Source organism: Elgaria multicarinata, chromosome 5, assembly GCF_023053635.1.
Source record: "Elgaria multicarinata webbii isolate HBS135686 ecotype San Diego chromosome 5, rElgMul1.1.pri, whole genome shotgun sequence".
In the NCBI taxonomy this organism is placed as follows: domain Eukaryota; kingdom Metazoa; phylum Chordata; class Lepidosauria; order Squamata; family Anguidae; genus Elgaria; species Elgaria multicarinata.
This window is the reverse complement of record NC_086175.1, coordinates 134,790,138-134,805,677: the sequence shown is the minus strand read 5'-3', so window position 1 is coordinate 134,805,677 and position 15,540 is coordinate 134,790,138. Positions and strand designations below refer to the sequence as shown.

The 15,540-nt window shown below is 47.9% G+C and overlaps 1 protein-coding gene across 4 annotated transcripts in view; it reads right to left on the bottom strand.

The window, feature by feature from the left end:
- GDPD5 (glycerophosphodiester phosphodiesterase domain containing 5) overlaps nucleotides 1-15,540 on the bottom strand; it is a 219,667-nt gene that overhangs the window by 68,097 nt on the left and 136,030 nt on the right. For all 4 annotated transcript variants that reach the window (XM_063127249.1, XM_063127250.1, XM_063127251.1 and 1 more), the window contains 2 exons: nucleotides 11,235-11,338; nucleotides 795-888 (listed from right to left, as the gene is read on the bottom strand). In XM_063127249.1, coding sequence (XP_062983319.1) covers nucleotides 795-888; nucleotides 11,235-11,338 — 198 coding nt within the window. The remainder of the gene's footprint in view (nucleotides 1-794; nucleotides 889-11,234; nucleotides 11,339-15,540) is intronic.

The following is a 15,540-nucleotide window of genomic DNA, read 5'->3' as shown; positions in this document are numbered from 1 at the left end:
ACCCTTTGGATGGCTCCTTTAGAGTTCTGACTGAAACCCGGAACGGAATCGCTGCCCCACTGGCACCGGAACCGCCAGCCTCCCCTGGGAACAGGGCTACTTGCATAAGGGTGCAGGGGGAGTTTGGGCACCCATAAGACTGACATGGCATGAAAGGGATGCTTTACCCTTAAAGGCAGCTTAAAATAACCTTAAATAAAAATATTTAAGCACTGATACTGATTTGCACCCACCACGAGGGTCACACTCTGGGGGATGGCTTATTTAATCGCCGAGTTCAGAAAACACAACGACCCACCATGGCTGCCCACCCACGGTAGGTTGTTGTGTTGTTCAAACCCGGAAAACATGTCTTATTTAAGCAACCGTGGCTTGTGTGAAGTGGCCCTTTTTTTCTATTTCTGCCTCTCTCTCTCTCTCCTTCCTTCTTCCTTCCTAAGCAGCAGGCTGCCAGGGAAAACACAAATCATGCTTGCCAGTGGTCTGAAGTGACCGCATGCAGAAGGCTTTTGAAATCAAGCGGACCCCTGGCCTACATCCAGGCTCATGCAGGCGGGAATCCTGGGGAAGAGCCAATGCAGCCGGCCATCCCATTTCGGCTGAATCAAAGCCCCCGTTAAAACAGCCCGCTGACTCTCTCGGGCCTTCCGTTCCCCTAACAGCCCCTAAAAGAGAAGTGACCAGACTAGAAGCCACGGCGCTCTCTGTTCGGAGAGCAAATGCAACGCCACACTTCCACGCTCAACGGGAGGCATTCTGTCGGGATTTCGTGGGTGTGGGTGTGAAAAACTTACCAATAAAGCTGTGATATATGTGAAGCCAGCAGCAGTTGTAACAAGGATTGGAATGGACCAGTCACTCCAGTATCCCATTCTATTATATAAAAACCTGAAGGAACAGAAGAGGGAATGAAAAGAGAGATTAGATGCAGACGCTGAGTGTCGCTGAAGCTCTGGTCTGGGGTTACTTTATTTATTTATTGCATTTCTATACCGCCCAATAGCTGGAGCTCTCTTCTCGAAAATAAAGGGCAGAAATGGAATATGTGATGGGAATGAAATCCAGCTGGTGTACGTTGAGCCGCTACAATTTTGACGAAACCCAGGGCACCACAGCCACTTGGCTCAGGAGGTAATTCAAAGCCACCATTGTTAGGAGCTCATTCCTAGCCTTATCCTCCCTGAAGCTGCCTCGGTTGCTCCAAAGGGCTAGAAGCAATATTTTATTTATTTATTTATTTATTTCATTTCATTTCATTTCTATACCTCCCAATAGCCAAAGTTCTCTGGGCGGTTCACAAAAATTAAAACCATAATAAAACAACCAACAACTTAAAAACACAAATACAAAATACAACATAAAAAGCACGACCAGGATAAAACCACACAGCAAAAATTGATATAGGTTAAAATATGAGATTAAAACAGCAGAGTTTAAATTTAAGTTAAATTAGGGGTTAAAATACTGAGAAAATAAAAAGGGCTTCAGCTGGCGACGAAAGGAGTACAGTGTAGGCGCCAGGTGGACCTCTCTGGGGAGCTCATTCCACAGCCGGGGTGTCACAGCAGAGAAGGCCCTGCTCCTAGTAGCCACCTGCCTCACTTCCTTTGGCAGGGGCTCACGGAGAAGGGCCCCTGTGGATGATCTTACGGTCCGGGCAGGCACATATGGGAGGAGGCGTTCCTTCAAATAACCTGGCCCCATGCCGTTTAGGGCTTTGCATGTTAACACTAGCACTTTGAATCGGCCCGGTTACCAAAAATAAATAAATAAACCCCCTGCTCAATGCAGGAATCCACCTTAAAGTATCCCTGACAGGTGGTTGTCCAGCTGCCTCTTGAAGGCCTCTATTGTGGGAGAGCCCACAACCTCCCTAGGTAATTGGTTCCATTGTCGTTCTGCTCTAACAGTCGGGAAGTTTTTCCTGATGTCCAGCTGGACTCTGACTTCCTGTAACTTGAGCCCGTTATTCCGTGTCCTGCACTCTGGGAGGATCGAGAAGAGATCCTGGCCCTCCTCTGTGTGACAACCTTTTAAGTATTTGAAGAGTGCTCTCATGTCTCCCCTCCATCTTCTCTTCTCCAGGCTAAACATGCCCAGTTGTTTCAATCTCTCTTCATCGGGCTTTGTTTCCAGACCCTTGATCATCCTCGTTGCCCTCCTCTGAACACCCAATCAGTCCTAGCTGCCTGGATGGCTAAGAGGACTAGATGTCAACAAGAGATCCCCAAGAACCACGAACACCCGATCCTTTAAATTGGTGCTGCGAGTACTGCTCCCCCACCCCACCCCCGCTATCCCAGATGGGAAATGTCAAAATTTGCATTTAAATAGAGACAGGCTTCCTAATAAAGCTCAGCAAACCCAATGGTTAATTAAAAATGGGAAAAACAGGAGGGGGGAGAACGTCAATGAGCCTCCGTACAAGGATCGAATCAAAACAGCAAGAAGCAGGTTGGGAAAAGTTAATCAAGTCACCAGAAGCTAACCGAGGAGCAGCGCGTGCCGTGCCTTGATGAAGCCAATAAACTCCAGGGCAGCAAGCCAGCCGCATGGCATGGCTTGGCCGGGGGAGCGCAGCAGCAGGGTAAAGGCTGCTGATGTCACAGCAGAGAGTCGCGGCACACAGTAGTGAGGTCACGGGGGGGGGGGGGGGAGGCAAAGCTGGGAGCGGCACTCCCAGGATGACCTCGCGTAGATAGGGAGGTCCAATTTACAGCACAGTGTTCGATTTACCGGGTCGATTTATAGCGCAACGTTACTATCCTGCGGAAGAATGCACATGCAGGTGCAGGCCTGATCCATGTGGACTTTGCAGGAAGGATCCTCAAGTAGAATAATTGCTGGTGGTGCAGGATGGGTGCCGAGGTGACCTTCGCACAAATCCCAACCAGCCTCACTCCCGTCAGCAATACAGAAATAATACTGACCTACCTTTCAGGGTCATTGTGAGATTTACTGAGATCACATACACAAAGGACATCAGTTCCCAAAAAAGTGAGCCCCTGCCAAAGGAAGTACCAAAGGAAGGGCCTTTTCTGCTGTGGCACCCCAAATGCTGTCCCTAAGAACGTTCGCCTGGCGTACACTATATTCCTTCAGATGCCAGGTGAAGACCTTTTTATTCTCTCAGCATGTTAGCAGTCCGTAAATTTAATTTTAACTCGGCTGTTTTAAATTTTCATTTTAAATTTGCATTTCTGCACTGCGGCCAATTTTATCCTGGTTGTGCTTCTATGTTGTATTTTATATCATGTTTTTATACTGTTTGTTTTATGCTTTGAATGGTTTTAATTTTTGTGAACTGCCCAGAGAGCTTCGGCTATAGGGCGGTATGAAAACGCAATAAATAAATAAATAAATATTATATACCCTGCAAAGATTCTTCTGCTGGAAACGGTCTAGATTTAGATGCAAATTTTCTTTGTTCACTGACGCATCAAATGTTCCAGTCTTGATTTGCTGCATTTTTCTGCGCTTCACAGCAATTCTGTTGGCCTGCTCTAAGCTGTTTTCCTTTCCCAGTACATTCTTGCGGGATAAAGAGAGCAACCGCGTAGGGAACTGTGGTTCCGTGGCAAAGCAAACCAGACCGAGCGTGGAGCCCTCCAGAGGTGTCGGACCACAGCTCCTGGCCGTGTTGAATGGGGACGATGGGAGCTGCAGTCAAACAGAACTGGTTTGGGAAGGCTGCCTTAAGACATCTCACAAAAGGACGGCCAAGCGTGACGGAAAGGTTCCGTTTTCCTGGAGGGAGCCATGAAGCGAATTGAGTTCTGTCCACATTGGGGATAACAAAACCAAGGCTGACAACTATTACTCAGAGGACCTTTACCTCTGCTGCTCCCAGATTATGGAATGACCTACCGGGAGAGATTCGTCAACTTAACAGTCTTCCAGAATTTAAGAAAGCCATAAAGATTCATCACTTCCGGCAGACCTACCCAGTTGAATTTTAAGATGTCTTAAAATTCTGTCTTAAAACACAGAGGAGGGCCAGGATCTCTTCTCGATCCTCCCAGAGTGCAGGACATGGAATAAGGGGCTCCAATTAAAGGAATCCAGATTCCAGCTGGACATCAGGAAAAACTTCCTGACTGTTAGAGCAGTGCGACAAGGGAACCAGTGACCTAGGGAGGTTGTGGCCTCTCCCACCCTAGAGGCCTTCAAGAGGCAGCTGGACACCCATCTGTCAGGGATGCTTTAGGGTGGATTTCTGCACTGAGCAGGGGGTTGGACTCGATGGCCTTGTAGGCCCCTTCCAACTCTGCTATTCTATGATTCTATGATTCTATGATCCCTGCTGGACCAAACCAAGGGTCCATCTAGTCCAGTATTCTGTTCACACAGTGGCCAAGCAGCTGTCAATGGGAAACGCACAAGCAGGACAGGGTGCAACAGCACTAGGGTTGCCATACGTCCTAGAAAACCAGGAATCTCCCAGTTTCCAAGCATTTCCAAAACGTCCCGTCCAGCAGTCAATCCCGGATTCCTGTTCCAGCCGGCTGGAGAAATTCCAACTCTGAAATGGTGCCTTGAGCCGGCTCTGTGGAGTGTAAGTCTCCATATCAAAGTCTCGTCTAACTTTTGAGAAAAAGTGGAGAAATGTAATTTAGTGTCATTTTTTTTCTGTTTGTTTGCTTAAAATGTTCTTTGCCTATTATTTATTTGCAGGTGCTTAAGTGCTTTAGGCTGCAACCCTATGCATACTTACCTGGGAATAAGTCCTATTTAACTTAATAGGATTTCTTTCTGAGTAGACACACATAGGATTGCAGTGTTAGATAACTAAAGCTTAGACAGCTTGCTTGCTTGCTTGCTTGCTTGCTTTCTCAAGGCCTTTACATATTGCTCAGTTGTTGTTTTTAAAAAAATCCTAGCTCCCCCTCACAAAAAAAATTGTCCCGGTTTTGTGGATTCAGAATAAGGCAACCCTAAACAGCACTCTCCCACACATGTTCCCCAGCAACTGGTATACTTAGACTTAATGGTTCTGATTCTGGAGGTAATATATAGCCATTTAGGACTAGTAGCTATTGATAGCCTTCTCCACCTGGAATTGGTCCAATCCCCCTTTAATTGGTGGCCATCACTACATCTTGATTTGGATTACTGCAATGCGTTATACATGGGGCTGCCTTTGAAAACGGTCCGGAAACTTCAACTGGTACAAAACAGGGCAGCATGTTTACTAACAGGGACTGGCCGATGAGACCACATTACGCCAGTCCTTTTCCAGCTTCATTGGCTGCCAGTCCAGGTCCAGGCCCGATTCAAAGTGCTGGTATTAACATTTAAAGACCTAAATGGCTTGGGGCCAGGCTATCTGAAGGAAGCCTCCTCCCATATGTACCTGCCCGGACCCTAAGGTCATCCTCAGGGGTCCTTCTCCGTGAGCCCCTGCCAAAGGAAGTGAGGCAGGTGGCTACCAGGAGCAGGGCCTTCTCTGCTGTGGCACCCCGGCTGTGGAATGAGCTCCCTAAGGAGATTCGCTTGGCACCTACATTATATGCTTTCAGACGCCAGGTGAAGACCTTTTTATTCTCCCAGCATTTTAACAGTCTATAAATAAATTTGAACTTGGTGTTTTAAATTTGTAATTTTGCATTGCTGCTGTTTTTATCTGGTTGAGCTTTTATACTGTATTTTATAGTATGGTTTTATACTGTTGTTTTATACTTTGAATGTTTTTAATTTTTGTGAACCGCCCAGAGAGCTCCAGCTATTGGGCGGTATAGAAATGTAATAAATAAATAAATGATTTGAGTTGCCCTTTTCTGCACTTTTCCCAACTCTACGATATCCTTTTTTAGATGCAGTGACCAGAACTGCATACAGTATTCTAACTGTGGTCGCACTATCGTTTTGTTGAAGGGCAATGTGATCCTGGCAGTTTTATTTCCTTCATGGAACACCCATGAAGAAAGTCCTGTCCGCAACATATGGTCTTCCCCTCTGAATTATCCTCGCTGCCAGAACCATGGACACATCGCTAGTCTAAAATATGCGCTGTTCGACCCTGCGTCACGCTCTAGCGTGACCGAGAGACAAAACCCCGGACGGGGTTATGCAAACGAAGGGGCCAGGGCATGCAGATACGGCCTGCTGGCCCAATTCCCATTGTGCTACGGAACTCAGTGGGAGCCAAAACGTTGCACTGCTTGAGGACCGGTATCGATGAAGATTGGGAAGTGGGAGGAAAGGACTGGAACTCTCCTTCCCTCCCACTTCTCCTCCCTACAGCAGATATACCGCTCTCCTGCTGGCGCTTACAGGAAGCAGATGCTGTGCTTTTCTTCCCAGGAAGCCTTCACGGAGCAGGCATTCCCCCCCCCGCCCCCCAAAAAACCTCCCCTGCGTTATCAGACTGTGCACCTGTGAGGCTCTTCACACCCCGGCTTGTGGAAAATGACATTTCCCCCTGCCTCCCGGAGGATGAGTTTTGTGGTAATTGAGGCCCTTCTGCTGGGTTGCTATTTCCTCTCTGATTATTTCGCCGCAGAACTTGCAGCTATTTTTAATGTCACGTCGCCTCCGAACACATCCGATCCCAGATCGCGATGGCACACGCGGCATATTTATTTGTGCCGCCAGCCAATGCTCTTCTCAGAGAGGTTGCAGCTGGGCAAGGCAGGCGTTGGAAAGGGTCCAAATCAGCAAAGCCCCTGGGGTTAGGCGCCCGCCGTAAGGGCATTTCAGCAGTCAAGCGTGGAGGCTGGCAAGGCTCCAAGGAAGGACATTCCAGAATTGGGGGCTGGTCACCGGCAGGGATTGGCACAGGATGGTAACAAACGCAAGACAGGTTGGCAGGATGTCAGATCCCGGCTGGACCGGCCCTCCTGTGATGTGGGGTGAAGTCCCAGTTTCAGGCAGTGGAGTGGGAATCATAGAATCATAGAATAGCAGAGTTGGAAGGGGCCTACAAGGCCATCGAGTCCAACCCCCTGCTCAATGCAGGAATCCACCCTACAGCATCCCTGACAGATGGTGGTCCAGCTGCCTCTTGAAGGCCTCTAGTGTGGGAGATCCCCCAACCTCCCTAGGTAACAGATTCCATTGTCGTACTGCTCTAACAGTCAGGAAGTTTTTCCTGATGTCCAGCTGGAATCTGGCTTCCTTTAACTTGAACCCGTTATTCCGTGTCCTGCACTCTGGGAGGATTGAGAAGAGATCCTGGCCCTCCTCTGTGTGACAACCTTTTAAGGATTTGAAGAGTGCTATCATGTCTCCCCTCAATCTGCTCTTCTCCAGGCTAAACAGGCCCAGTTCTTTCAGTCCCTCTTCATAGGGCTTTGTTTCCAGACCCCTGATCATCCTGGTTGCCCTCCTCTGAACACGCTCCAGCTTGTCTGCGTCCTTCTTGAATTGTGGAGCCCAGAACTGGATGCAATACTCAAGATGAGGCTTAACCATGGCCGAATAGAGAGGAACCAGTACCTCACGTGATTTGGAAGCTATACTTCTATTAATGCAGCCAAAATAGCATTTGCCCTTCTTACAGCCATATCGCACTGTTGGCTCATATTCAGCTTGTGATCTACAACAATTCCAAGATCCTTCTCGTTTGTAGTACTGCTGAGCCAAGTATCCCCCATCTTGTAACTGTGCAGTGAAGGCCACACCACCTCTAGTGAGTGCCCCAGAGAGCCCTTCGGCCAGTTTTCTCACCATGGCATTGGTCGCAGCAAGAGAGCCGCCTATGGGTCTCTCGAGAGGCGATCTCCTGGGACATCATAGAATCATAGAATAGCAGAGTTGGAAGGGGCCTACAAGGCCATCGAGTCCAACCCCCTGCTCAATGCAGGAATCCACCCTAAAGCATCCCTGACAGAGGGTTGTCCAGCTGCCTCTTGAAGGCCTCTAGTGGGGGAGAGCCCACTACCTAGGTCACTGGTTCCCTTGTCGTACTGCTCTAACAGTCAGAAAGTTTTTCCTGATGTCCAGCTGGAATCTGGCTTCCTTTAACTTGAGCCCGTTATTCTGTGTCCTGCACTCTGGGAGGATCGAGACGAGATCCTGGCCCTCCACTGTGTGACAACCTTTTAAGGAGTGCTTAAAAGAGTGCTATCATGTCTCGTCTCAATCTTCTCTTCTCCAGGCTAAACATGCCCAGTTTACAAAAGCACCAGAGAGCCCTATCCTGTCACCTGCTATCTGGGAACCTAGAAAGTCACTGCCACTCCCGAGTAAACAATCCCAGGCGAAACGGAGAAATAATCTCGGACATGGGACACAGGCGGCTCCAATGTTATTTATTCACTTGCAGCATTTTTATCCTGCTTTTGGGAGACAGTGGTTGCCTGCCGAAGTGGCTCACATCAGTTTAAAAGAAAGAAAGAAGAGGAAGGTCCAGCCTCTGGCAGGCTCCGGTGCCAGACTATTTTGCGCTCTAGGCAAGGCGAGCGACTTGCACCCCACCCCACCCCAAAATTGCCACCTTCGATTCAGCTGTTCAATAAGAGTTTCTTTACCATTATATTTTCCTTTTATTGTGTTTTTTTCTTAAAACAGCTAATTTGTATAAAACTGTGACCCTTAAAAGGGCAGGACTGCGCCCCTCTGAGGTCTGCGCCCTGGGCGGCTGCCTGGTTGGCCTCATGGTAGCGCCGGACCTGGCCATCGGGGCTTACAGAGTGAAAAAAGACAGATAAACAAGGCAAGGGGAGCAAAGGGGAAAGGAGGAAGAAGGGAGCCAGTTTTCCCAGGCCAGAACAAGACGGTGGTGAGCTCTAAGCAAGGGTTTACATGCACTTTGGACCAGGCTCTTCTTCCCTTGCTGGAGTTTTTGTTTGGATAGCAACTGATACTTGTCTGGCCAACAGACGGGGCACAGCGTCCTTCCTCCCTTCCTCTTCTAGTCCCGGAGCTACGGGCAGTTGGAACCAAGGGCACCAAATGCCCCTCTTCAGAGGTTCATAAACTGGATGTGTTGGGACAGCCCAGTGGCGTCTGGTGGCTCCCATGTCAGTGGGGTGGTGAATCCAGCCCGGGTTTCAGTCAGAACGCTAAAGGAGCTGTCTAAGGTGCTTCTGAGAACACTTTTAGAATTCCAACTGAAACCTGGAGTGGATTCACTCGTCCCACTGACCTCGGAGCCGCCAGACGACCCTGGGACAGCCACCCGCTTTCCTCCGTGTCCCGTTCAGTTTCGCAGATCAGTGGCTTAACGCCATGTTTATTATACAAATTTAAACCACGTCATTCCTGCTGAATTCTGTAATTTAATCCTCTATCAATTTAAGCCTATCTTTTAATTCTGTATTTTAATCCTACATCAATTTCTGCTGTGTGGTTTTATCCTGGTTGTGCTTTTTACATTGTATTTTGTATTTGGGTTTTCAGACTGTTGGATGTTTTATTATGTTCTTAATGGTTTTAATTTTTGTGAACCGCCCAGAGAGCTTCGGCTATTGGGCGGTATAAAAATGTAATAAATATAAATCTGCCCTAGTTCCTGCAGGAAACCTGGGAAGAGTGATTCTGGATTCCACATTGGTTCCAAAGCAGTTTATGTTTATTTATTTGTTTATTTTTATTTATTTATTATATTTCTATACCGCCCAATAGCCGGAGCTCTCTGGGCGGTTCACAAAAATTAAAAACATTCAAAGTATAAAACAACAGTATAAAAACATGATATAAAATACAATATAAAAGCTCAACCAGATAAAAACAGCAGCAATGCAAAATTACAAATTTAAAACAGCCAAGTTAAAATTAAATTTGTAGACTGTTAAAATGCTGGGAGAATAAAAAGGGTCTTCACCTAGAAAAGCATATAATGTAGGTGCCAAGCGAACCTCCTTAGGGAGCTCATTTCACAGCCGGGGTGCCACAGCAGAGAAGGCCCACTTCCAGCATTGGAAGCCAGACAGGGGGCCTCCCAGTGCCTCCCAGTGCCCCACAAAACACCTTGATGCCCCGTCCCCCCATCACCACAGCTCACCCAACCACATCAAGTTGTGTGGAAACAAATAAATGATGCAAATATAGTGAATTTGCATAATTTGTTCAGGTTTCCGAGTTTGCTCTTTTCTGGACGGAAAAGACGGAGGGGCGGCTTTTATGGGACGCGCACAGGCCTGGCTTTTCTTCACCATCCAACCTGCGAAGACGTGGCAAGCAAAAGCATTTTCACTCCAAACGCTGACGGGAAGTGACAAGCTCAGCTCGACGCCAATGTCAGCGATGTTGACAAGGTACACGCTTTTCCTCCCCAAAGAAACCGCTCTTGTACAAACACATCTCCTAGGAGAGTCAACGACAGCCTGACTGCGGCTGACCAAAGGATGCCAGGGCACGAGGCGCGTCTCACATCAGCCGCACCCGGCAGAAGATCATTTGCATCAGTAGACTGCTGGAACACTGGCCTCTCGTACCATGTCCCAAAGCTGACAGTTTGCCTGCAGGATCGCCACCTCAGAGCCTTTTCAACAACGTTGTTCCTGCTGGCTTTGGAAGGAAAGAGGGCTGTGCATGGCCACGCCCACCTGCTGCCATTTCTATCTTTCTTTCTTTCACCGCCCCTCTGGCACTGGCGCTTCAGCACTTTGGACAGCTCCTTTAGAGTTCTGGCTGGTTGTGACTGAAACCCGGAGTGGATTCACCGCCCCACTGGCACTAGAGCCAACCGCCTCCACTGATTATAGGATCTGGTATACACTGGACAACCGTACATTTTTCTTTCTGGTCTACCCATTGCTTTTTCACCCTTGATCCATCCAGTACAGTATTGTCCACTATAATTGGCACACACAGCCCTCTCTGGGGTCTCAGTCAAAGGGGTGGGCTGGGCTTTCCCATCTCATTCTTTCTGATCCTTCTCATCGCAGATTGAACCTGGAACCTTTTTTCTGCATGTAGAGGATCATAGAATCATAGAATAGCAGAGTTGGAAGGGGCCTACAAGGCCATCAAGTCCAACCCCCTGCTCAATGCAGGAATCCTACAGCATCCCTGATAGATGGTTGTCCAGCTGCCTCTTGAAGGCCTCTAGTGTGGGAGAGCCCACAACCTCCCTAGGTAACTGGTTCCATTGTCGTACTGCTCTAACAGTCAGGAAGTTTTTCCTGATGTCCAGCTGGAATCTGGCTTCCTTTAACTTGAGCCCTCTGGCTTCCTTTAATTTGAGCCACTGAACCATGACCCCTCCCCAATCTCTCCCCGCCCCCACACTCCCGGAAGGCAAACCACCACCCACCACCGCCACGCCCACGACCCACGGCTCTACTCACCAGTTGATTTCATTGTAGTCATTGTGAACTTCCCACCAGAAATAAAACCAGATCAGGGTCAGGAAGAAAGAGAAGGTGAGGATTAAGAACCAGAGGCGTTCCCACTGCGAAGGCAAAAAGGAAAAAACCAAATTATGGGGGTGCCGGGGCGAAGGAGGTGCGGCGAGGCAGGCATACATTTCTCACAGCGGTGGTAGATTTGTGTCAGGTCTTGTGCCATTTCGACTGCAGGTGAGTGAGGTTCAGGTGACTGAATTGTTTCCAAAATTGATATAGGATTTAAATACAGAGTTAGAACAGAAAAATGTAAATTTAAGTTAAAATTAAGTGTTAAAATACTGAGAGAATAAAAAGGTCTTCAGTTGGCGACGAAAGGAGTGCAGTGTAGGCGCCAGGCAGACCTCTCTGGGGAGCTCATTCCACAGCTGGGGTGCCACAGCGGAGAAGGCCCTCCTCCTAGTAGCCTCCTGCCTCACTTCCTTTGGCAGGGGCTCGCGGAGAAGGACCCCTGAGGATGACTTTAGGGTCCGGGCAGGTATATATGGGAGGAGGCGTTCCTTCAAATAACCTGGCCCCAAGCCGTTTAGGGCTTTAGCAGTTCTACAACTTGAATTTAAAGGCAAGATTACCCAAACCACTTGTGACCAAACTGAAAGGCAACTTCTCTCTTTCTCTCTCTGTATGTATAAAGGAGGCGACCTTTCTGAGCTCACCTTGAGCAGCTTTCCAAACAAGGATGACAGCAATGTTGATAGATAAGCCAAGTAAGGGATTTTCAAAAGAAGGCCATTTGCATTCTGCATTTACATGCCATACATCTCATTCAGCTTTTCCAACCTCTAGCGGTTGCTGAGCCATCCATCCCCCCCTGTTCAGCCGCTGTGATGGAATGGCGTTCTCACGGGGAGCCTTTCCATCGTCTGACTGCTGGAAAGCCAAATCAAACGTTCGCTCAGCCAACCTGTCTCTTCTTCTCTTTCTTTCCTTCAACATTGTACGCATCCTCCTCCCCACACGTCCGGCTTGTGCAGCCTTGCAAAGGTCCGTGGCTTTACAAAAGGCAGACAAAATTAATGAGAGCGCTGATATATTGCAAGGGATGGATGCTGCAGAGACCCAGAATTTATTCTGTGCGGCTTTCAATCAGGGAACCGTATCTCTTACTCCAATATAACAGTGACAGTTTTACGACCTCATAAATTCGCCGACGACACCCAGTTTTGGTCAGCGCATCTCAAAGGTGATGTAGTAGTCGCCCGGCGTTTATTTCATTAAGATATCGTCTCTACCCACGTAAAGGGCTTAGCAGCAAAAAGCTACATTAAAACAGCGCATCCAAAATATCTAATGGAAGAAGCAATCACAACTGGAGGCAAGGAAAGGAGCCGTGACCATCCACATTTGCTGGTCTTCACAGCCTTGGGTGGAAGGTTAGTCTGAGATAGAGTCATTCAAGCGGGAATATCAACCTGGGCTTCATCGAATCATAGAATAGCAGAGTTGGAAGGTGCCTACAAGGCCATCGAGTCCAACCCCCTGCTCAATGCAGGAATCCACCCTATAGCATACTTGACAGATAGTTGTCCAGGTGCCCCTTGAATGCCTCTAGTGTGGGAGAGCCCACAACCTCCCTGGGTAACTGGTTCCATTGTCGTACTGCTCTAACAGTCAGGAAGTTTTTCCTGATGTCCAGCCAGAATCTGGCTTCCTTTAACTTGAGCCCGTTATTCCATGTCCTGCACTCTGGGAGGATCGAGAAGAGATCCTGGCCCTCCTCGGTGTGACAACCTTTTAAGGATTTGAAGAGTGCTCTCATGTCTCCCCTCAACCTTCTCTTCTCCAGGCTAAACAGGCCCAGTTCTTTCAGTCTCTTCATAGGGCTTTGTTTCCAGACCCCTGATCATCCTGGTTGCCCTCCTCTGAACACGCTCCTTCCCACAGCCAGGGCCGGTGCCAGACTATTTTGTGCCCTAGGCAAGGTGAGCTACTTGCACACACTTGCGCACACACACACACACACACACACACCAAAAAATTGCCAACTACGATTTTTAAGAACAGATGTTTTGTAGAAAAAATAAAAAGCACAAAACTTGAAACTGCTAAATTTATTTTAAATTGCAAGAATAAGTAAGAAGTACCATATTTCTTCGATTCTGACACACTTTTCCCCCCGATCTCTAAAAATGGGGTGCGTCTTAGAATCGCGGGTGCGTTTATTATTTCTTAGAATCAAAGCTTTTTTTCTGTTGGTGGTACTGAAATTAGTGTGCGTCTTACGATCAATGGCGTCTTAGAATCGAAGAAATATGGTAATAAACAATTTTTTATTGTCTTTCGCCAATCCAACGGGGCGGGGCGGGGACCCACATCTCGTGCGGAGACTGAAGGTGCCCGGAGGGGTGCAAATGGGGTGAAGAAGCCCATGATTTCACTCGGTGGCCTTAGACATGCTACTTTTTCTCAAACTCAGCTCTCACCCGCTAGACCTGTAGCAAATATGGGGATAATACAGGTCAACACTACAGAGTTGTTGTAAGGCTTACAACAAAATGATGCACGTGAAACATAGTAAGTTAAATATTAGGTGTTATTAGGGAATTCTGCAAACAACAGCTGTAATAGTAACAACCAGCAAGGCTTTCTTTGTAGAACTAGGGTGGCAACCTTATGCATATTTAGATAGACTGGTCCTACAACCCCCAGCATTCCCCAATCAGCATGCTGGGAGTTGTAGGACTTTTTTTTGTCTAAACACGCATAGGATTGCACCCTAAGGGTACAATGCAGTGGTTCTCAACCTTTTTTGCTCCATTCCCCCCTTTCACCATTGTTCAGAATATAATTCCCCCCTTCCCAAGATGGTCTAACTCAAAAGGTGCATTCCAAATAATATGCACATAATATTGAAAATCTTTAATTTTTTCTATATTAGCCCCATTTAAAGGGGCGACGCAAAGCATGGCCCCTTTTACATTCTCAGCTCCCATGCTTTGCGTTGCCCCTTTAAATGGGAAGCTTGAAACTTCTAGGATTGCGAGGGAGGGAGGGAAAAGAGAGCAAAGGCCTGGCTTTTGCAGACGACAGGACACTTTTCTGGGAGGTTTTTAATAACTTGTGTAGGAAGACATAATCTACAGGACATGATACTTTGCTGAATAGTGGTCCCAATTCCCCCCCTGGAACCCTAAAATTCCCCCAGCCCCCAGGGGGAATCCCCCCCCTTGTTGAGAACCCATGGTTTAGAGGGAGGGGATAGTCCTACACTCCCAGCGTTCCCCAGCCAGCCATGCTGTAGGGCTCTTTTTCTGTCAACATACACAGGAGTGTATCTTCAGAGCTTCAATCCTAGATACATATGAACTGAATGGGATGAGTCCCGATTTACACGTGCCTAGGATCAGACTGCTCTGTTCTCCCAGAGATGAAGGTTGTTTCCTAATAAAGTAACCCTATGCATGTCTACTCGGAAGTTGACTCCATTAAGTTCAATGGGACTTACTCCCAGGTAAGTATGGGTACAGGATTGCAACCCTAACTGTTTATGTATTTATTTATTGCACTTATATACCGCTCCCACAGCGAAGCCGAAGCGAAGCCAGGACGCTGAGGCGGGCGGGCAGCTTCGGAACGGCGCACCCGGAAGTCACTCTCTCAGAGTGGCTTCCGGCCGGGCACACCTTACGTCTAGCTATGGCCTCAGTGCTTGCACGAGAGGTTCCTTTCCTTTTCCTACACATTGTTAAAAACATCCTAAAACATCCTAAAAACATCTTAAAATTCCACTGGATAGGCCTGCCGGAAGAGATCAGTCTTTATAGCTTTCTTAAATGCTGAAAGACTGTTAAGTTGACGAGTCTCCTCCGGCAGGCCATTCCACAGTCTGGGAGCAGCAGAAGAGAAGGTCCTCTGGGTAACAGTTGTTAATCTAGTTTTTGCTAGCTGAAGTAGATTCTTCCCAGAGGACCTGAGCGTGTGGGGCGGATTGTCCAGGAGAAGGCGATCCCAGAGGTAGCCTGGACCCAAACCATTTAGGGCTTTAAAGGTGATGACCAACACTTTATACTTCGCTCGGAGACTAATTGGCAGCCAGTGAAGAGATTTTAAAACTGGTGTGATATGGTCACGCCTAGGTGTACTGGTGACCAGCCTGGCTGCCATATTTTGAACTAGTTGAAGTTTCCAAACTAGGCACAAAGGTAGCCCGATTGCACAGCCATCTCATCCCCTGTGATCTGTGCCTAACTGCATGCAACTCCCAAATCTCCCGAGACACTTGAATTAAAAAGTAAGGAATTATGCAATT